Source organism: Bicyclus anynana, chromosome 18 (assembly GCF_947172395.1).
Source record: "Bicyclus anynana chromosome 18, ilBicAnyn1.1, whole genome shotgun sequence".
In the NCBI taxonomy this organism is placed as follows: Eukaryota; Metazoa; Arthropoda; class Insecta; order Lepidoptera; family Nymphalidae; genus Bicyclus; species Bicyclus anynana.
Window position 1 is genome coordinate 13,442,342 of NC_069100.1, and position 24,246 is coordinate 13,466,587.

The window sequence follows — 24,246 nt, forward strand, 5'->3', positions numbered from 1 at the left end:
AGTTAGCCCGCTTCCATCTTAGATTGCATCATCACTTACCATCAGGTGAGATTGTAGTCAAGGGTTAACTTGTAAAGAATAAAAAAAAAAAAAAAAAGTTCAGTTAATTTAAGTTAGTTTTAAGTTTTTTTTTTTATCCTTTTAATTGTTTGTATTGTATAATTTTATGTGATCTGTGTAATTTGGGAATAAACGGCTTATTATTATTATTATTATTATTATTATATGTACATAACTGAAGAAACCATATGAGCTGGTTTTTAATTTCATCCATGATAACACGTTCTAGATATGAGCGACTTCAAACACTTCAAACAAACCAACTCCATAACTTTATTATATCAGTATATGTTTATAATAGGCCTATTTACCCACAAGTCACTTCACGTCAATAAAATAGTAATTACCAACCTCACGTTAATAAAATACCGTAGAAGGTCACTTGTCTATGTTGATAGTTGAAAGACTATAATTCTTAGTATGCCTGTTCTTTAAGTCCATAGGTATATCAGAATTTCTTTCAAAGCAGTCATCAACATTTATCACCATCATCATCATCATCATCATAATCATCATCGTCATCGTCATCGTCATCGTTATCGTCATTGTTATCGTCATCATCATCGTCATCATCATCGTTATCGTCATTTTCATCATCATCATCATCATCATAATCATCATCGTCATCGTCATCGTCATCGTTATCGTCATTGTTATCGTCATCATCATCGTCATCATCATCGTCATCATCATCATCATCATCATCATCACACACAGGCTGCACAGCCTAGAACTTCTGAAAATTTAAAGTCCATGCTCTTACCATGAGTACCTTCATAAGGTAAACAACTATAGACTTTGGACCATTGTAGCATTTTTCAATGGTCCAGACGCTCAAGCGTCCTTATAATCCTAGCTGACGCCTCGCGGTTTCATCCGCATAGTTCCTTTAGATAGTACGGGGATAAAATATAGCATTTGACTTACAAACAAACTTACAAACAAACTCACACTTTCATTAGTTAGGATAGTATATTGAGCGAAATACTATAGCTCTTAATCATTACATAACAATGCCTTAACAAATTCAAATTAAAATAACAATGCCTTATAATCTTAGCTGACGCCTCGCGGTTTCATCCGCATTGCTCCTGTAGATAGTACGGGGATAAAATATAGCCTATGACACTCACAATTAACGTGACTTTTTGGTGATAAAAGAATTTTCAAAATCGGTTCGGTGGATCCAGAGATCCCCTTACAACACCACAAACTTTATTTACCTCTTTACAATCTTAATATATGTATTAATACGAAAGGTCATTTATCACTAAATCTCGAAAACCACTTGGCGTACAAAGATGAAATTTGGCAGGGAGATAGTTTACAGTTAGTAGACGTCTGCCAAGAACGGATTTTGCAAGAGGGCCGGATTAACGAGGTCTAAGGGCGGATATCATCGCCATTCACTTTGTGGCAACCCTTTGTCTGAGACTATCGAAATTTAATTACTACCGGTGTTTTTCGAAGGTTTGTCTCGAAGCTAACAGGTTCTTTGATCATTAGTTATAATTTAAGTAGTATTAGCAGCGCTAAACGGTACGTGATCAGGTTTTCAAGCGCGCGACTTTACACCTCTAAACCCGTTACAGTTAGTAGACCGTCGTGTTGTAAGAAACTGCCTTCCGGTGGTAGTCACTTGACCTTTCAAAAATCCTACTTGAAATAGACGAAATTTGAATTTAAAAGAAATTGAAGAAGAAAAATATCTTATTTGGAAAGAAAATAATATTCTGAGCTGAGTGATAGTTCTTTGGGAACAGCAATCATTTTGGTTAAAGTGTCTTTTGTAATGCTATTACGTTACGCTGTTTCGAATTTGATACTATTTTTCTTTGTCTAACACGATATCACAGATAGAGAGAGGTTGAAACGAATTCGAATCAAACCACAACATAAAAAAATACTGTCACAGAACAGCGCAACTGTGCATTTTCTGATTAGTTACGGCGTAAAAAATTACAAACAAACTCACTTAGTATAGTATATTGAGCGAAATTCTATAGCTCTTAATCATTACATAACAATGCTTAATCACAAATTCCCAAGACTAGCGCGTGCCAAACGAAATCCACGCCTACATAGCGAAAATAGTTGCACAGTGTAGCTGAGTTAAGGAGTAAGTTTGACGCAAAATTATTGGTTTGAGATAACATTCGAGGCTGATAAATCTAATACCACAGATTAGGAACAATACATTAATCAGAAACGACAATATTTAAGGTAACTTTAAAAGGAGGTGCTTATTTTCGATCGTTTGGTAGAAACATGTGTGTATACCTCGTTGTATGTTAGATAATATATTAAACACTGTAAATATAATTTTTATAGCAAGTATTTCCGTTATTTGAATGCATGTTTGAATAATAATGAAGGTATATAGGTATATAGGTATATAGGTTGGTTTTCCTTTAAAATACGGCATAAGGATCATAAGAAACAGGAAATACTTAAAAAAATATTAGTCAGATTTAATGTTATCAACCCATATTCGGCTCACTGTTGAGCTCGAGTCTCCTCTCAAGATGAGAGAGGTTAGGCCAATAGTCCACCACGTCGGCCCAATGCGGATTGGCGGACTTCACACACGCAGAGAATTAAGAAAATTTTCTCGTATGCAGGTTTCCTCACGATGTTTTTCTTCACCACCTGAGACACGTGTTATTTAATTTCTTAAAATGAACACAACTGAAAAGTGCATGCCCCGGACCGGATTCGAACCCACACCCTCCGAAATCGAAGCCAGATGTCATATCCACTGGGCTATCACGGCTCTTATTATTATTCAGATATATATAGAAATAAAAAAAAATTGAAATACTAAGCTCAAATGATAATACACAACTTTTAAAATCAGTAACATTTATTAGCCTTCCGTTATTTTTAAGTCAGTTACCACACTTTCTTAACTATGGTCGGTTGGTAGGATAAAGCAGGCATATGTTGGTAAGGGTATGCACTGTATCCGTAGTAGGGTAGCGGCGCAATTAGGGGCTGGTAATTTAAGCCTGGAGCGAAAGCAATGGGTGCAGGTTTTAAAGCCTCTAAGATATCTTCTGGTTTAACCGCGATAGGTTTCAGAGCTGTTTTGAAAGCTTCTAATGCCTCTTCGAATTTGGATGCCTCGGGAGTTGAGGATTTTACTATGGATGCTTCTTCTTTCTTTTCTTCAATAGGTGATTCAAGTTCTACTGGCTTTTCTGTTTCAGCAGCCTTAACTTCCATCTTATCTTCAGGTGTGATTTCCGTTGTTTCAATTTTGATTTCTGATTTGTCTTCGCTTTTAATGGCTTCTGCAGTTTTGGTTTCCGCTTTCTCTTCAGCAGCGGCCAATGAACCTGCAAGTTTCGCTTCAGCGATTTGTGCCTCGTTGAGCGCTTGCCATTTCTTCTCCTCAGCTGCCCATAAGGCTTCCTCGGATTTCTCTTTGGCTAAATCGTTAGCGTTAAGCACATCCTGGTTTTGGGTTTCGACCAATTGCTCTGCTACGTCTTTGGCTTGATCGGTGAGGAAACGGGCCTGGTCGGCGATTTTAACCTGTACATATAGTTACAATCAAGTTTATTTTGCCAGTTTTGTTATTGAATGATCAGTTAGCCCTTGGCTGCGAAGTCGTTCCGACGGCGGTATGCGCGGTGGATTTACAAAGCGGATATCCTGGGTTCGATCTCCGGCTGAGCTGATTAAGGTTTTCTTAATTGGTCCAGGTCTGGCTTCGGCCGTGGCTAATTACCACCCTACCGACAAAGACGTACCGCCAAGCGATTTAGCGTTCCGCTGCCATGTCGTGTAGAAACCGAAAGGGATGTGAATTTCATCCTCCTCCTTACAAGTTAGCCCGCTTCCATCTTAGATTGCATCATCACTTATCATCAGGTGAGTTTGTAGTCAAGGGCTAACTTGTAGAGAATAAAAAAGTCACCTGGTGTTAAAAGACGATGCAGTCTAAATTGAAAGCTGGCTTACGAGAAGAGTTATCAGTGTAACGTACCGGAACGCTTATTTGTTTGGCAGTACATCATTGCCAGTAGAGTACTAACATGGCTGATACTACGTTCTCTCTCAAAACACGAGAGTATACGTCTATAGAAATGTTAGGAGGTGTTGATGTTACCTGAGCATCTATAGCAGCAGCTTCGATGTCGCCGGGGGGGATGGTGGGAGCCACCAGCACGGGTGCCAAGCCCCATGGCCCGGCGGGGAGCGCGTATGGGAACGGGGCCAGGATAGAGGGCGCTGCTGATACGCAGGCCAGAAGGGCGGTGAGGATCTGTGAACAAAACAAGAGTAATAAATACAGACATCTGTGTATCATTGTTAATCTAAACTTGAATTGATCTTGCTATACTTGAATTGATAGAAAGAAAGAAAGAAAGAAAAGTTTATTCAGAATACACATCATACAAAGAAAAGAGAGAAAAAAAAACAATAAATTAAATACATTGCAACTTGCATGATGTGATCCTAAAAGGGTCACCACTCAGCATATTGCAGTGTCCGTGGGGACACCGCGCTGATCTTCCGTGGAGCCATAAGGTGACGTTTGGACGGTATCGAAACGTGAACTTATCTTACTTGAACGCGCTGATCTCAGGAACTACTGGTCCGATTTGAAAAATTCTTTCAGTGTTATATAGCCCATTTATTGAGGAACGCTGTATGCTATAATATATTATCCCCGTATTCCTACGGGAACGGGAACCACGCAAGTGAATACGCGCGGTGTCAGCTAGTTATAAGATATTTTAACAGTCAAAACATTTTTTTTAATGATATTTTATCCTAAAATTAAAAAAACACCTGACAATTTTTGCAAAATCAAATTACTGTATTAAAAATATTAAATAACTTTTGTATTAGTATACAAAAATGGATGGTATAAACTGTATTTCAATTTGTGCTTAGGCTTTTTAATTAAATTGCCAATGAAAAAATATATACGGTCGAATTGAGAAACCTCCTCCTTTTTTTGAAGTCGATTAAAAATATAAATAGTTGTAAATAGGCTAAAATAGTTTTCCTAATCTGACCAGGTATTAGCGTTTTTAAACTTCAAATAAGATTATCGGGCTTATTTATTTTACATTTATTATTTATTATGCACGGATTAAGATTTAAAACCATATTTGTTTTCCAAGTTGCTTTAAAAAATAGGGATTAGGTCCTCTTTATTTTGAAGAATACTTGAACTAGTATAGACTAACTGACTAGCCTAGCCTATAGCCTTCCTCAATAAATAGGCTATCTAACACTGAAAGAATTTTTCAAATCGGACCAGTTGTTCCAGAGATTAGCGCGTTCAAGCAAACAAACAAACTCTTCAGCTTTATAATATTAGTATAGATTTTTAAATAATACTGACCAATACTCTCATGTTGGTTGTATGGTAGATCGATGGCACCTGAAGTGTGAATGCCTCATCTCAGTACATACCGTTTTTATATTCCTTGGTAAATAGTAAGCCGTATACTGGATGACTCGTTTACTGAATGCAATAAAAAAAGTTTTGCCGAGGGCGGAAACGTAAGCTTTTTCAACGCCGTGCTCTGGGAACGTGCGTCATTGATACATTTCTTGGGTTTTTGCGCTTTTTTGAACTTTAAAATTAAAAAAATAAAGAAAGCCTACTGACGTATGTGAGGTACAATAGGTTATTAACGTATTAAGCTTCACACAATTTACTTCATACCAAAGTGTTTTTGCAGGTTCGACGACATTGTTTTTAGGGGCAGTAAAATTTACAGTTATTTTGTTTTATACCCCTCTTGATACTCGTAATAAATTTAATATTTAATTAAACTTAAATTAACTCGATTTAATTTCTTAAAGTGCACACAGCTGCAAAGTTGGAGGTGCATACCCCGGACTGGACTCGAACCCACAGCCTCCGGAATCGGAGGCACAGGTCATATCCACTGGGCTATTACGGCCACAATATTTTAAATTATTGTTTTGTTTGCATTATCGACTGACGTATGCTGCTGCATTTCACACTATTTTTGTTTCGCTATCCGTATAAGGTATTCTGGAAGAGATCGTTCCTCAAAGATAATGTCGTCACATTCCATTTATGTAATTAAAAGTGTAAATTGGCACATGAATGCGGTCCACAAATAAAAGTCCGATGAATGAATTGATATGGTATGCGTAAAATAAAATGACGAAGATTTCTCGCTTAAACCACATCTTGTAGCTGTCAGACCTCCCTCCAGTTTGTAATAACTAAATGTTTCTATATTACCATATAGAATAACAAGCTAATGCCCATCGGTTTCACCTGCGTAATTCCTGTTCCCGTGATAATACGGGGACAAAATCGGTTCAGTAGTGTAATCTGTGATAAAGCTCTAACTTTATAACTGAAAAAATTTATTTTTCAAGGATTAACAATGCCAAAATGCTCTAATTGTACTAATTGTTGTTGGAACATGTTTTCTTATATTATCTTTACGAAAATATAAAAAATGCGTCATAAATTTGGACAGATAAGTTGTCTACCTTACCAACTTCTACCTCTAAAGCCACCACGGTTCAGTGTACAGGGTGGTGGGGAGTATATTTCCCATAACTCTGGGGTTATATTCTGTACTGAAAATTAATTAAAAATGTTTAAAGAACATTTGTTCTACAATTAATATTTTCGGAGTATGTAATATTGCTTTTGTAAAAGATAGATCTTAAAATAAGTCCCTTATACTTAGTTATAAAAATATTAGTTATGCAGTTCGCCTAAGTGGACTAGTCAACACCTTGAATTTTTAGGAAATGCTCCCGAGCAACCTGTATAGTTGCCTACCATACTAACCTACGAGTATGGTAGGAACATAGAGTGGAGAACTTTTAGCTTTTATGGAACGAGGAGTTCTGGTCATCGCATGCTCTCGTTCTATGGTATGCCTAAAATAAAATTATTATGAAGATTACATGCCATGTTGGTGTATTTATAATTGTATTACATTCTCACTTATGATTGTGATCGTCTATTTTTTGGAATATCTAGGCTTATTTCTAGAATAACTGCCTCGTTGGGTAACCAGTTTGGGTCGAGTGTCGGGCCATGAAATGTTCGGTTTTTATTTATCGCAAAATGTGTAATTTATCCAGGTGAATCATTCCAGTTTGTAGTTTTTATCGAGGGTGACTGATTAATATAGGGTATCTGTTTGGCAGCGTGGACTTATTCCGCTAAAATTTAGAAACAATTAAAGGTGCTATCGTCAAATCTGCAATCGGTCAGTGAATATTATCGTCATGTACGAGTAGGTACTAAATAATAGTACGTCTTAAATATGTGTATATAATAGGGGCGCCATATTTCTTTTGTCGATCCTGAAATGTTTTTCATGTCAAGCTGTATACACCTGTAAGTGGCTAGACTGCATTGTCCATGACCATTGTGTACCTACTTTATTTAAAGCATGTTCTGTGTGATAGCTCTAGGCAATGATGTTAGAAAAAAGAGGTAGATAGGTGGTATAAACCATATTCGCTGTTTACAACTTGCACACAAAAATTATTTCTGCGGCGACTGAGCTCAGGTTTGGTAATGGGCACGTTTAAACTATGCTAAGTTTAAACGTGCTCCTTGCGTATAACCTATCTACCTCTTTTTCTTCTAACATCATTGGTTGTAGGTGTATCAAATAAATCTATACTAATATTATAAAGCTGAAGAGTTTGTTTGTTTGATTGATTGAACGCGGTAATCTCACGAACTCCTTGTCCGATTTGAAAAATTCTTTCAGTGTTAGATAGCCCATTTATCGAGGAAGGCTATAGGTTATAGGCTATATTTTATCCCAGTATTCGTATGCGAACGGGAACCACGCGGAGAAACCGCGCGGCGTCTACTAGTAAATAATAGAGACTGTTTGATAGGCAGTTGCATTCTCTTTTAGAATAACAAACATCAAGCGTAAATTACTAGTCATAATGTGAGTTCAGCCAAATTTAGATCTGAAGGATTTTTTTCATTTGTAACAGTAAATAGTTTTGTCTGGCATGTACTATAATACTCGTAGGCATGGAATGGTAACGCCACGCGACCGCCACGTGCCAACACTGCATTCCGTTTAGTTCCACTAACCATTAGCTATATAAAAAGAACAATAAATACCGAGTGTTTGTACAGTTTATTTGTTCACCACCACCTGGATAGTTACTTTTTTTAACCGAATTAAAAAAAAGGAGGAGGTGTCAATTCGACGCGTACCTTTTTTAAATGTTTGTTACCTCATATCTTCGTCATTTCTTATTTTCAGATTGGTTCTATTTGATTTTCATGAAAATCGGTTTAGTAATTTTGTGTTAAAATGAAAACGACAAATTGCCCGTACTGTGGCGCTTTCATATTCATTTTTTATAAAAGTATATAATAGATGATATCCTTTACAATATATGTAAACGAAGTTGCTTGCAATCATTAGTATAAAATATTTAAATGTATCTTTTGTTTACAAAACTATTGTTGCTATGCGTGACTGCTTTGACCTTGTCTTAAGCGCTCTGAACTTCTTAGTTTGCACACAATGAATTGCTAAAATAAGTCTAAATCTTAACTTGTAACAACCACAGATCACATCGATCACACAGCTCATTCACCACTAGGTTAGAGGAACCTAGTGGTGAATGAGCTGTGTGATCGAAGGTCTTGCATTCAATTCCTAGCGCGAATAGATTTAGGTATTTAAGGATTAGGTCTTATATATAGTATATACCATACCATTTTTTGCCAGATAGAGAAACTTTCCTTAGAGATAATAAACTTCAAGTAAATGAAAAATATTTCAATGCTTTGTTATTTTATTTCTCTATTAGTACATAGACCTTATGTAAATGTTGACCATCCTTTTTAAATTATTTTTTTTACCCCTAATATAGAAAATAAATAAATAGAAAAGCGTAAGGCGGGGATGCATCCTTTCTCCTATTCTATTTAATAGTTATGGAGAATAAATGCATAATAAAAAAGAACATAGGGGAATGGAAGGGTGGAATTTCTATTAAGGGATAAAAAAGAACAACCTTTACACTGATAACACCACGATTTTTGCAACATGCGAAAAGTAATTAGCTCAACTATTCCCAGTGAGCTAGTTGGACTTAGCATTAACAAGTCGAACACAAAAGTTAGTCGTTAGAGCTGGACAACTCACAAGAACTAGAAACTCTGATCTCGAGTTTGTTATTAAGGTATATTGGTTCGTTACTCTCGGACAAGAAAGGAAGTGAGTGTGAGTAGGTTATAAGACGAATCCAAAGGTCCAATGACCAAACAATTAAGAATAAGAATTAGCAAAGTAGAAAAATTTGAAGCACAATGAAGACACCGAAATGAGGACACGACTGAAGAAAAAGAAACTCTAAATACGCGTATGCTAGCTTATTTGAGACAAATAAGTAATCGTTTGTTGTGCACCATGTCAATATTTCATTGAACTATTAACGTTCTCGTAAACGCAACACAAAGCAAACACAATTTGCTTTTAACATTGTAATAAAAGGTTAAATACGCATAAAATTGCCTCCAATCAATAAGTAATCAATAACATTATGTACAAATAGCTTAGTAGGCGTATCGAATCAACTTATAATAGTTTTAAACATTGTTAGTAATATTTTAGTCATAGGCATATTGAAAATAATATTTTTGAATAACCAAAATTTATTTTCAACTATCGAATTGTCGTGACTCCGTAAGTGTGAAAAATGCTCGGAGAATTATGATTTTTTTCAGGATAAAAAGTGTGTATGTAGTATGTAAGAGTGTGTATATCTTTCTTCTTTCCATTTGTAATATTACTAGTTGATGACATCGTTCGTGTGAGCTTAGGTTTTTCGCTATCCCGTGAGAACTCCCCTATTGGGTGAATTTTGGAAAAATCTTTCTGAAATCCTATGACACAACGAACTATCAGTTCAGTCAGTACTTATTATATATAGATATAGTAACAGACGTACGCTTCGTCCGCTCTTAGACCTCCTTTATCCGGCCCTGTCGCAAAATCCGTTTTTAGATGACGTTTACTATCTATAAACCACCTATCTGTTAAATTTTATCTATGTTAGTCAAGCGGTTTTCGATATGTCAATGATTACTCGTAGATTATTATTTTTCAAAGGATTTATAGTGAAAATGTTGGAAATAATAAGAGTACACAATAACTTTAATTACAATTTATTAGTCTTTTAGTGATGTATTTATTACCAGGCGTGCTTAACAGCGATAGCTGGCTGATAGTAGGGGAACGCTGGGTTAGGGACAGCTGCGACCGGGAATGATGATCTGTAGGCGGCTTGGTAGGAGATCGGGGTAACATAGGGATGCAGATTAAGAGATGCTACGGCTACCGGCGCCAGTACTCCCGATTTGTAAGCAGCGAAAGGATCATCTGCTTTGGTTTCTTCTGGAGTGGCTGATTTGACTTCAACTGTATCATCTTTCTTCTCCTCCTCTTTAACTTCTTTGACTTCCTCAACCTTTTCAATTTCAGCGGCTTTCACTTCGGATTTCTCCTCAGCCTTAACTTCACCTGTTTCGCTTTTGACTTCAGCTGTTTCAGATTTCTCTTCGGCAGCAGCCTCGGGTGCTATTTGAGCGGCGGATTCGCTTGCTAGTCTCGCCTCAGCGATTTGTGCTGCGTTGAGAGCTTGCCATTTCTGTTCTTCAGCAGCCCAGAAAGCTTCTCCGGATTTCTCTTGGGCCAAGTCGTTGGCTTCTACTACGCCCTCGTCTTTGTTCTCGGCGGCTTGTTCAGCCAGCTCTCTCGCTTGGTCGGCTAAGGATCGGGCTTGATCGGCGATTTTAACCTTTGGATCAAAAAGTTTTTGAACATTTAGTTTAATACATTAAGGAAATATATAATGATTATTATAGGAGCATAAATATTATATGACTGATTTCTTTTCAGTAGGTCCTGTATTCGAGTCCTGGATCTGGTTACGAAATCTTTCTTCTAATAAATACTCAGTAACAGTTCTGATTTCAAATTTTGATGGGATTACATATTATACCCCATCGAACGGACCATAACAAAGTCCAAACATTATCACTCTAATCACTCTAAACCCGCCAACCCGTTTAGAAGCAGCCTGGTGGGGCATTAGCTTTAAATCGCCTCACCTATGAGGAGATTTGGCTTTGCAGTAAGTCATTAAAAATAGACTGATGATGATGATTACCTGAGCATCAATAGCAGCAGCTTGGATGTCACCAGCGGGTACCTCCGGCGCCACGACCACGGGTGCTACCGACAGCGCTGCGTAGGGTGACACGCGTGCGATGGGTGCAACTGGGAATGCTGAGTAGGGTGTCCAGGGTGCGATTGGGAAAGCACCGTAAGGCAGCAAGCTTGGCGCCGCTGACACGCAGGCTACAAGGGCGGCGACGATCTGCAAAAAAACGAACATTTTGGATAGAAGTAGGTGTCACTTTCGGAAATCGGCTTTGTAGGACAGACTGTCTTCAGATATACTTTCAGAGAAAGTATTCAGACGGACGGACAACAAAGTGATTTCTAAATCTATACTAATATTGTAAAGTTGAAGAGTTTGTTTGTTTGTTTCTTTGTTTGATTGAACGCGCTAATCTCAGGAACTACTGGTCCGATTTAAAAAATTCTTTCAGTGTTAGATAGCCCATTTATCGAGGAAGGCTATAGGCTATATTAAGTCGAGAAGAGGCGGCAATAAAATTGATACAAAATAACATTGTAAAGTTGTTTAATATGCTAGGTAATTATCAAATTCTGTCGAGTTGAGCCGGCAACAAATTCAACACAAAATAAGATTAGATTCTTTAATATTCTAAGTGGGTAATTAAAAATGGATCGCTAGGTACATACCTACGAGATCAACTTTTCAAGATCTATCAAGAATCTATTAATATTCTTAATCTCTTGAATACCAGTCGGAAGGTTTTTACTATGTTGGGTGTTCATATTATAATTATGCTGTATATAATTAGGATACATACAATGTAACTTAATATATTTAGATACATTCTAGATATCTAGCATACCTTTTTATTATATTAGTAACTGGTTTTAATGTCAAGTATCAGCCCTAAAGGCAACGAGACACTTAGCTTTTTTATTTAAGGCCTACACACACGCTAACTTTTTTACGCGCGACTTAAAGGTGATAGAAATACGATTTATTCAATTTTTGTATTAAGTAATACTTTTATAACGAAACATTCTGAATTAAGTTCCCACCCTATACTGCTAGACGATTACGTACTTTGTAATTTGCCTCATCGTAAGGCTTAATTCGTGGGTAGCTACCACTCTACGGGCAATGACGTACAATTTAACAATTTAGCGTTTTAAAACAGTGTAGTTCAAGTTAATCACAGCAAGGTTTTTAATAAGATATGCGTACGAATCCAAGACTATATATAACAACTTATCGATAAACAAAAGAAATTAAAGAAACATTTAAGAAAATCGATACATAACGAAATGGACGATGAGTGAGAAAGTAAATACAAAAATCTACGTTACATAGTACTAAAATATAGGTAAAAAAATCTGATGAAGTAAAAACAAAGCAAATTACAGATTACAAAATCTGTAATTACAGATTACAAATTACAGATTACAAAATCTGTAATTTGCATTGTAATAATGCATAATCTTAATCAGAAATTTAATAAAAACTTAAAGAATAAATATACTTTTTAGTTCGATAAAACGCTGATGGTAAACGCGGTATGTGCTAAGACCTTAATACGGTAAACCAGTTTAGCGGGTGTGTTTAGGTGGTGGTTACCTTCTATTGAGACCGGTAGAACCTTTTGAAGTCTAGATGCATTGTGTTGTACCTAATGTATATCATATAAATAATTACAAATGATCACATAACACAAAGCCTGAATTATCATTTACATATAATGCGATACGACGAATAGATATATTGGTATTTTTATTTATTAATGCAGTATTGAGCTTGACTACAATTAAGTCTCATGGAAAGCATTAATTCCAATGATATTTTATACTAGAGATGAGGCACTAACGCATCAAAACCGAGGCGGACAAATGTGGAAATTTTACTTAATTTAATTTAATCCCTTATTAAACAACGAACGGTATTTAAACAGTTAATACCTAAATATCGTCTACAATGTCGAGTTGTGTGTTCAGGAAGAGTAAAAACTATCATCATCTTTATTATCAACCCATTTGAGTTCGAGTTAGCACGTGCTAGAAGTTGCAAATATAGGACTTTATTCATAACTCCATAAATATAAAGAGTTGTTTGGAAGTGCAAAGTCTCAAACTTTAGATTTAGTTCTGGATCGGAGAGTATTCGACGTAATTTGTCAATAATTTGATTATTTTTACCAAAAATATAGACTTTTGAAGTTTGCGCTGAAAGTTGCTGTATTCCTTTCCACACAAACAACAACTTCCATATTATTTCAGACGTCTTCGAATAAAGAACATAGTACATAAAAATTAAAAATTATATTCCGACGAATTGAGAACCTTCGTATTGATTGAAGTCGGTTGAATAAAAAAGCAAAATGAATTTATTATTCATTGTCTTTTTTAAAATATTTTAACATTTCTTGCTACATTTCATTGTCCGCCCAAGATAGTAATGTAACGACGGGTCTCTGATAAACCGATTAGCGATTATAATGTCGGTATGCGGACCCAAGGCCCCCGCCGTTATGAACGAAATCGCTACACACTACCGCCGCGGTTAACACGCTTAGTTGTTGACATCTGCTGTGTGTATTTGCTTATATGTGAGTCGTATCACACAAATGGATGGTCGGATTTGGATGCGGTTTCTTTTAATGTTAAGCTGATTTTAGATAAAAGATTCATAGATATGTACGATGATGAACGGCTATTTCATCTAAGTTGCCGGATTTTTAATTTATTTTACTATTGGAAAGCTACATTACTAGTGAATAACATACGCTATACTTTGTCCCGTATACCCAAGACAACGGAAACTGCGCGTGTGAAAGCGATCCGTCCGCTATTAGTAAATAAATTTAAATAAAATTTGTTTTGAGTTATTTTCCACTCACGGCAATAAATTACAAGCATGATCAATTGAATAACTATATGAGTACAAAATAAGACATACAGGGTGATTCGGACTTTAGTGCGGACATTTTTTTTCGTGGTTCTGTATCATTAATAGAACATAAATCTACAAACAGTTCGATACATTTTATGTAATTTTTTTTTTCAATTTATGTCTCAGAAATAACAAAATAATGGACACATTCCCAAACAAACTGCGCAACTGCTGGCGGCACTTTGTAAGACGCCGACAAAGAAATACCGGCAGTAGTCATATCGCTTCGGCTTCGGCTGACGGGGGTGGCAGGGGTGAGGGGATCGAAAAATCCCTGAGGACGCCTGCCGAATTGCCGATGGGCGACCAGTGACAGACAATCTGCCGTCGCTTGCGCATTTAAAGTCGAATCATCCTTTAATGCAAAAGTTTGCGTAATAATAATCATCATTTGTATTTCATTATTCCAATCGAAAGTTTATAATTTTGTTTATTACTACGCATTATTGATGGTCCTAAGCCCAATAAAGTATGAAGGGAAAATCGATACTCAACTCAAAAGTGACGACCTTTAATTATTATAAAAAATAATAGGTACAAAAATAAACGTAGAAAGGTCAACGGCCCTCGGCGCGGGCGCTCGCTAACCTGGTACCTACCAGCTGATTTTGTAGTTGCCTATTACTGTGCTATTACTTAGTACAGCGATAGGGTGACCCTCAAATTCTGTTTAAATGTTTAAACTTTAGCTAACGATAACTTTGTTATTGTTGAGTTAAAAAAAAAAAGAAAAAATACGTGTTCATTAAATTTTGTTTATGTACAAAATATAAAAATATCCGTACTTGAAAAAATTTCTTCCTGTATATTTCCATTTATAACACCAAGTCAAGCAATTACATGACACAGGCACTCTTATTGCCGTAATGCTATGCAGATATATGATAAACGGTCATATTATATGTAGGCTGTGATGGAGCAGAAATAGCAAAAACCTTTTAACCTGTTTCTGATAAATAGATTAGCGATTATAATATCGGTATGCAGCCGCGAAGGTCGTATGTATAACAATAAATTAGTATTGACGAGTTTTTCCAATTGATCGGCACAGTCACACTAAGATTGCAATCTGTCTGTCCATCTTCGGATACATAAATGCGAAAGTTTTTTGGATAAATTTTTGGATATTTTTTATTCTGTCACGCAAAAACTACCAAAAAGCTACTATTACTAACTACCAATTTAGCTGTTGTAATAGAGATATATTATATATCTGTATTAACACATATATACTATTTACGTTTTTTGTGGAAAAAACTCAAATTCACGAAGTGGTGGACGTCCTCTAATATATTAAAAATACGAGTGAGTTTGTTAATTTACGATTTCACGGCTAATTCACGAAAAATATTTTAAAAATTATTTTACCTATACAAATCGACATTATCACCGAGTAAAATACATTTTATCAGCGTATACTGGGAACGGAATTTGCGCGTGTAAAACCAGCCTCCCTATCTGTCATTCCCATATATTTTTCTAGTTTTCGAAGCGTTTGCGATCGTAGAAAGAGAACAGACATGCCACTTGGCTAGGGGGGCAGGATCCTTGCTCTAGTAAAAATACACATTCGGTAATTATGAAATACAGTGGAATCATAGTTGTCGGCCATTCTTTTCGACTGTATGTCCAAACGTTATCAGATTACAATAATGAGCACCTACAAGTATATTTATTTCGTAAAATCACTCAATTGTTACAAATAAAAACCTTTCTAACGTTTCACGTTATAACCACATTTAATACGCGTTTAGAGGTTTTGCGTAATTTCCGAAAAATATATATCATTGCTAATGATGTTTCGGCAACTTTTGAATGACGATTTTTTGTTTTTTTTTCATGTTTTTTTTGCTATTTTTATATTGCAATATATTATTTAACAAATACTTTTTATAGTGACTTTTTAGTTATACTAAACTAGCAGATGCCAGTGACCTTGTCCGCAAGAAAATCTATGTAAAATATTACATGGATTTTTTTGTACTTGACCATTTTTAAGATAAAATGCGTATATCTTTAAAATATATAAAATTTATATTATGACTATAATTTTTATCTTGAAAATATAAATTGACTTTTTCGTAGACCTATAATAGACGAATATTCACATTCCTTCCAATAATTATTGTCATATTACAATCAACCTATGCATAATCTTGATAAATTATATACCGAAACCTTCCTCATATTCCTCATTCACTCCAACTATTGGTGAAAATCGCATGAAAATCTGTACAGTTGTAGTCTTTGAATTTATTGAGAACATACGGACAGATAGACGCGGTGGATATAACATATAGAAAAGCTGGAGGATGCCCGTCCGGTTAAGCTAAGGTGTATAAATTGTGCGCATTAGCTTGACACCTCGCCACCAAATAACTAAGCAAACAAACACAGTAAAAACATCATGCCAAAATATATTATTTGGTTTTTTTTGACACCGTCTTCAAACCGATGAATGTTATTTTTCGCTTTTCAGATTAATGCATGTTTAAAGTAGTTTTTTTTACAATTTATATTTCTTTATAATAGTGTACATTATTAGTAGAGACTTTTCAAGAACTTTATTTAAAAAAAAGAAATAAAATCAATGCATTAAATAAAATCGTCCTTTTCACCAATAAATATACTACACTGTACTATTTACCCGAGCTGGGGATCGAACCTAGGATCGGAAAGCGTTATTAACAACACGAAAAATATACATCTATAGCACTGCGTTCGACCTCTAATAAAGACATCCTCTTACGTCAATCTAAAACTTTCAACATCTTCCTAAGCACAGTCACTACAAATAGACAAATCCTATAAATATTATAAACGCGAAAGTTTGTATGAATGCTTGTTTGGATGTTTTGTCACTCTACAACGCTGCAACTACTGAACCGATTTGGCTAAAATTTATAACGAAGATAGATAATACCCTGAATTAAACCATACTCGTAGGCTAAATTTAATCCCGAAAAAAAAATCTATGGTTTCTCTCATAGTTATATAAATAGATTGCATCCTAGAGACCAACACTTTACCTATACTTTCATCCCAGAAAACAAAGAGTTTCTGCGAAAAATCTTTAATTTACGGATTAAGTCACGTGTTTCCACTAGTTTCTAATTATTTTTTTATTCGTATTATGTCGGCATCGAGCCTGATGCAGTGCACAGGTGTTGTTTACTAGCACATTCCGAACACATTCCGAACTAACGAGATCCTAATATGGTGACGATTTTGCTGTATATAATAAATTTCTCGGATTCGTATAGCAAACAGTGCACATGTATTTAAATCACATAAAAGAAAACCGAAACTTTTCACTTGTAAAATCACTCGGAAATTGAAAAAAAATGTAGGAAGGACTAACCAGAACTCTCATCTTTGTGTGTTATCGATGTCTACTGATTGCCTCATCAAGCGACATTCCGTTTTTATATTCCTCCGTGGTATATAGAACAGGCTGTGTGTTGGATGCCTTTGCCTCGTTAACATAAATGTAATAAAAAAAAAGTTTAAACGTCAACAGCCTCAGGGCGCGATGGATGCAGGAAACGAGCGCTTTTTGACTCTGCTTGACGCCATCTTTGAGTTTGTTACGTCACGGCTATGGTAATTGATCGATTGGTGATTAACACTAGTTTTTGCTCGTGACATCTATAGTTTGGAATTGAATTTTATTCATATTTTAATACAATTTTATTTAACTTGTCCTAATATGAAATTGAAACTTCAATAACTTCACGAACTCATACCGAGATGATTCTATCTCCACCAATTCTAACTAATCGGAAAGATTTTACGATTTTACGATTTAATTTGAGGGGAACGGGCCTAATTGTCTTCATATTAAACTAGCGGACGCCTGCGACTTTGTCCGCGTGGAAATGAATATAAACTTTCAACCCTTATTTCATCAATTTTTAAAATGCAACCTCTAAGGTTTAATATTCTTGAATCACATTATATTTCGCATTTTTTTTCAAGATTTATAAACAAATTTCTAAAACGGTGACTCTTAAAATGAAAGACTTTCCATACAAACTTTCATCCCCAATTTTATCCCTTTAGGGGTGTAATTTATTAAAATACTTTCTTAGCGGATTCCTACGTCATAACATCTACCTGCATGCCAAATTTCAGCTCGATCCGTCCTGTGGTTTGGGCTGCGCGTTGATAGATCAACCAGCCAGCGTTCACGAGGCATAATCTACTAAAAGCTGTCTCTAAAATCTAGCAGTCATCTATGTCCTATTAAAAAGTGCATGCACAATCAGCGATCAAAAAACGTCCTCACTCAATGAGTGCCAAACACAACTTCTTGGCACTCAATTTAAATAGTCGCATTTGCAAATTCAACCTTAAACTCAATCCTTAAGGTTTAATTTGCTCTGAATTTTTAATTTTATTTAACATTAGACTACATTTAAAGGACTTTAGCTATAATTTTCTTTATCAATAATTCAAAAACTGTCAAAGCAAACTTGGCCAGTTTTTGAGTGAAATTTTCTACATGATTGTGCGTCCTTTTATTATAAGAGGTCAATGCTAGCAGTTTAAATTATACCATGGTAGACTGTTTTAAATTTTTAGGTATATCAGAATGCGGAATACCGTCGAAGGTATAATAAAATTTCACACAGTTTTATTGCCCGCCACGTATTGGTACGTACAACCCCATGCGGAAAACTTCAACTGACCTTTAGAAGAAATTATTGGTAATGCCCGACCGCGCACTTACCTACTGGGTGTGTGTGACGCTATGCTCGCTCGTATCTCTTTAATGGGGCTATAAGAAGAGCGGCTTACTGTGACAGTAGCGTAGCGGATATGAAATACTTGGAACCGGATCGGCAAAATCTCTACAATTAGTCAAACTTGACGTTTCAAGAGTGCTTACAATGTAAACTTATTTGAATTAAACGAATTTTGATTTTAATTTAAAATTAGATAGGTTATATAAGAAAGAATTTTTTTTTTCAAAGACAACAGAGCAAAGACAACTAGCATCGCTAAAATAATAGTTACAAAATTACGATTTATTATACAATACAACGTAGCTGTAATATTAATATCTATATTAATAGAAAAAATAATAAATATACTATAAAGGAAGACAACCGGAAGAAATAGTGAGAAAGAGAAAGGGCGAGTTAAAGATGAATGTAATGGAAAGTGTTTTTCAACTTCTTCCTACTACTAATAAATTTAAAAATATATTTATTACACTCGTAATATTACTAACTTTTAGTTTACTTTTAGTTTAATTTACCTAAAATTGAATTGATATTGCTTATCTTGGACCATCATAAACTACATGCACCACAGCATAAAATGAAGTATTTAGTTTCTACATTCCGCTCCGCCTATTTACACCCGCTGCTCTTGTGGCCCCAAGCGATTAAGTTTATATGTAAATATATCTTTATAGGTCTTTATACATGAAGCTATGTACCTGGGTCTAAATGCCATCGTATTGGTGTCTTTTTTTGTCGTCTGATATAGTTTTTGAGAATGTCAGCTGGATTCCGAGCATACCTCAACACACACATCCATGTTTTAATGATGGGTTTTTTTATTTTTTAAGGTACGGTACTGAATGAGAACAAACTGCTCTGCTACTGGTATGTAATTAGTTTATAGTTATTATTACGCTTTTAACTCTACGGGTGAGGACTTAATTCCGAGAGGTTTGAGCGTCGATTCCGACCCTAGTCTATCGAATCCTAGTGCAGGTATATCGCTTAGTTAAATATATGTGGCCCTTTTCAAAAATCGGGGCCATTATTTAATAAGAAAATATGTGTCATTGTGAGGTAAAAAATAACCACCTGATAATGTTTATAGCTCCTTCTGAACTACAGGTAATACATTTTTTTGAATTTGACGATTTTAAGAAGTAATTTACGTAGGTATTTGCAAAGTAACTAGTTTAAAGTTTATGCCTTGAAATAGTTATAACTAAAGAAATACACAGTGGGGTTTCTGACAATTATTTCACCTTCGTGAAGGACGTTTCTACTCGCTTCTTATGTATAAACGATTTTTTTTTCTCGTCAGATTTTGATGGGATTCGTCATTTATATTTCGTGGAAGTATTAAGTACTTTCACCTTTACATGCTAATTCTTAGTTTAAATTATTTTCGTATTTTTGTGCGCAATAAGGTATTTCTTCTTCTTTCCGTATATTCTTGTCTTAAGTGTATAGTTATATAACGATTAGAACTAGAGCCTGCAGTAGCCACAATAAGCCAATTATGGATTTCAGACTGAGTCACTTTTGAAGGTATCAGTTCTCAGTGAGCCATGATAGCCTAGTGGATATGACCTCTGCCTCCGATTCCAGAGGGTGTGGGTTTGAATCCAGTCCGGGGCATGCACCTCCAACTTTTCAGTTATGTGCATCTTGAAAAATTAAATATCACGTGTCTCAAACCGTTAAGGAAAATAACGCTGAAGAGACCTGCGTACCTAAGAATTTTCTTAATTTTCTACGTGTGTGAAGTCTGCCAATCCGCATTGGCTAGTGTGGTGGAATATTGACCTAACCCCTCTCATTCTAAGAGGAGACTAGTGCTCAGCAGTAAGCCGAATATAGGTTGATAACGATGATGAGTTCTCGAGAATTAAGATCTAAAAATGTATACATACAGAATTCTAGTGTACCACCAACTCACGCTTTACCATGTTTTTATGTTTGTGTCTCTATTATAATTGAAATTACCTCTGTTGTAATTATAGGTACTGGGACGAGATTTTTTGTAGGTCTATTAGATCAAATATTGATTGAGGAAAGGTTGCTCTAATTTACCCACTATAGTTTCGTCGTCATCAACCCATATTCGGCTCACTGCTGAGCTCGAGTCTCCTCTCAGAATGAGAGGGCCAATAGTCCACCACGCTGGCCCAATGCGGATTGGCAGACTTCACACACGCAGAGAATTAAGATAATTCTTTGGTATGCAGGTTTCCTCACGATGTTTTCCTTCACCGATTGAGACACGTGATATTTAATTTCTTAAAATGCACACAACTGAAAAGTTGGAGGTGCATGCCCCGGACCGGATTCGAACCCACACCCTCCGGAATCGGAGGCAGAGGTCATATCCACTGGGCTATCACGGTCCTCTCACTCACTATAGTTTAATACCTAACAAAAACTTTAAATCATATGTTATTTATCTTTTTTTAACGCCTGAAGCGAAAAAATTGTCATGTGTTTCTGTGTCTTTGTCTGTGACGTCAAAAATTCATTTATTTCAATTAAAGTCAAGGATTTTATATACAAACTGGATAGCTTACGGGAAAAATGTGTGAATAGAAATTGAACTTCATTAATAAGTCTATTAAATCTATTTTCCTTTGGACTTTGAAGAAAGGCAAATCCGCGACAAAGAAAAATTTGAAAAATCCGAAAAAAATTTTTACTTTTAGGATTTTTCAAATGTCAAAATGTCATGTGTTTCTGTGTCTTTGTCTGTGACGTCAAAAATTCATTTATTTCAATTAAAGTCAAGGATTTTATATACAAACTGGATAGATTACTGGAAAATGTGTGAATAGAAATTGAACTTCATTAATAAGTCTATTAAATCTATTTTCCTTTGGACTTTGAAGAAAGGCAAATCCGCGACAAAAAAAAAATTTGAAAAATCAAATAAAAAATATAACTTTTAGGATTTTTGGAAACTATTCAAATAAATTTTAGATAATTAGGTGGTGTATCTATCATTTGCGTTTTATCCATTAATTACGGAACACCCTGTATATTCATTAACACTATAATAAGACTTTCCTATAAGCTTGAGTTTAATGAACACTTTGAACTTTTTGAGAGACATGTCAGTGGCTTCATGTGGCAGTTTATTATAATCATATATCGTCATAGCTCCTAAAAGGAAATGGAAACTTTTCATTAGCTTTTATAGTAAAAATCACTGTTTCCGATTATTATCTATGAAGTTTGAGGTTGTCTCTCTACTAAACCGGTTTTGTAAATTTCTATTACGACTAGGAGCCACATTATTTGTGAGTGTCACAGGCTATATTTTATCCCCATTTTCTCACGGGAACGGGAACTATACGGGTAAAACCGCGGGTGGCCACTATATATGGTTGGATGCGCTAATTTCAGAAACCACAGGTTCGAATAGAAAAAATATTTTTGTGTTACATAATACCTTTATCAAGGAAGGCTATATAACATCATGCTACGATCAATAGTAGTAATATAGTAATATAAATAAATGTGAAATAACGTTAAACCAGTGGGCGCTATATTTGCCGGTAGGGTAGTAACTAGCCTCGGCCGATGCCTATCATCATATCAGACCTGAGCCAATTACATCATCATCATCATTATTATTAGCCGATGGATGTCCACTGCTGGACATATGCCTCTTGTATAGACTTCCAAACAACGGTCTCGAGCCGCCAGCATCCAGCGGCTTCTTGCAATCCGCTTGATGTCCTCGGTCCACCTAACCACATGAGGCAATTTAGAAAGTATATAATCCTAAATTGTAAATTATAATGTTGTATGATTTTTTAAAAGAGCATCTGTTGAGTTTCTTGCCGGCTCTTCTCCGCAAAACTTGTCTTCCGAAGTGGTAGAGTCTTTACAAATAGTCAACCTCGACGTTTCAAAAGTGCTTGTAAACTAAGCCTACTTGAAATAAATAAATTTAGATTTTTGAACCCAGAACCTCTTTGTTGAAAGCCACAGCATTACATTTGCGTCAGAGAGGTCGTCAAAAATGCGTTATAATAACGCCCTGTAATTCCGGGAATCTGGAGTAGTTAACTTAGCAAAGACTGCCAGTAATAGTAACTAACATACAATATAATAACGACACTGTAAAGTGCTTACGTCACAGCGCATCGCAGGCGCGGGGTCATCGACCGACCTACGGGTAACGGTCAAGTTCGTGCGAGAGTGAATCTTGTTTTTATTTCCGACGTGCTAGTGTGTCATCATCATACATATCAATTAATTTAAAGTATATGTCTGTGATTTCAAAATAACAGTGTTTTCTCAAGTTCTTTATAGTTTACACGTTGCTATAGCACAAACTAACTTTTTTTTTAATTTTTATATGTCTGTCTGTTTGTCCGGGCTAATCTCTATAGAGACTAAATCGATTTTAATTGGATTTTCATTGGAAAATAGAGGAGTAACTAACAGAACTACATAAGACATTAGATTTCAACGCGTTCGAAGCTACTACTGGTTCGAAGTTATATCTGGGCACCTCAACTGAAGATCCTTCTGCACTATTTACAAAACTATTCTTACAGACTACCTTATAGACTAAGAGCCTGTAGCGACTAGACCTTAGTCATTATATAAAAGCTTTATGTATTTATAAAATATAGACGCCCCGTGAAGTTCCCGTTCCCGTAAGAATCCAGGGATATAATACTGGTTATTGACACACACAACGAGGTTTTTTAGTGGTAAACAAAACATTTAGAAATCGGTTCAGTAGATTTAGCGATAACCCCCTACAATACAAAAAAAATATCCATTACCTATGCCAATACGCAAAAAATTCATCAATATTGATGTAACTATTCTGATGCGAATATGTGAAAAATATAAATTAAAAAAAAATAAAGAAAATTTACGTTGTATGTACGTAATGTAGTTGCGTTGAGTTTTCTACTGTTGCTTTACGCAATGATTCTATTAAAAATTACAGAAAATAAAATAAACGAAGTATGAAATTTTTCTATTATTGATAAATATAGCTTTGAGGCAACTGGCGTTAAAAAAAATAAAGGGCAATAAGTTGAATTACTCTATTGTATGTCTATTTTTGTTTATTAAAAAACTACTTCTTACGTACATTTCTAAAGTAAGTGAAATTAAATTCACTTTCTAGGTTACCGAAAGAAACGCATATTAACAAAAAATATTTACAATGAACGGTTATAACGCTAGTATGACAAATGGCGTCGTCAGTCCACCTGGTGGGGGGTCGACCAACATTGACCAACAGTGCAGTCGACATTCCAGCACCTTGGGAACCCAATCCATCAGCTCTTTAAACTAAGTGCCCCGCGCATTGCTACTTCAGTTTTGCAACTCATTG

General features: G+C 35.6%; 3 protein-coding genes across 5 annotated transcripts in view; 1 reads left to right on the forward strand and 2 right to left on the reverse strand.

The window, feature by feature from the left end:
* The window catches only part of LOC112045964 (WD repeat-containing protein 7), a 160,915-nt gene that overhangs the window by 80,577 nt on the left and 56,092 nt on the right, over positions 1-24,246 (forward strand). The window lies entirely within an intron of this gene.
* On the reverse strand, positions 2,906-5,583 carry LOC112045966 (pupal cuticle protein PCP52). The gene is made up of 3 exons (XM_024082391.2): positions 5,423-5,583; positions 4,175-4,330; positions 2,906-3,597 (listed from the first exon to the last, which is right to left on the reverse strand). Exons 1-3 carry the CDS (start codon positions 5,432-5,434, stop codon positions 2,953-2,955), a joined length of 813 nt encoding a protein of 270 aa, XP_023938159.2. The 5' UTR covers positions 5,435-5,583; the 3' UTR covers positions 2,906-2,952.
* Positions 10,222-17,680, reverse strand: LOC112045965 (pupal cuticle protein PCP52). The gene is made up of 3 exons (XM_024082390.2): positions 17,522-17,680; positions 11,242-11,451; positions 10,222-10,869 (listed from the first exon to the last, which is right to left on the reverse strand). The coding sequence occupies exons 1-3, from the start codon at positions 17,531-17,533 to the stop codon at positions 10,264-10,266; spliced, it is 828 nt and encodes a 275-aa protein (XP_023938158.2). The 5' UTR covers positions 17,534-17,680; the 3' UTR covers positions 10,222-10,263.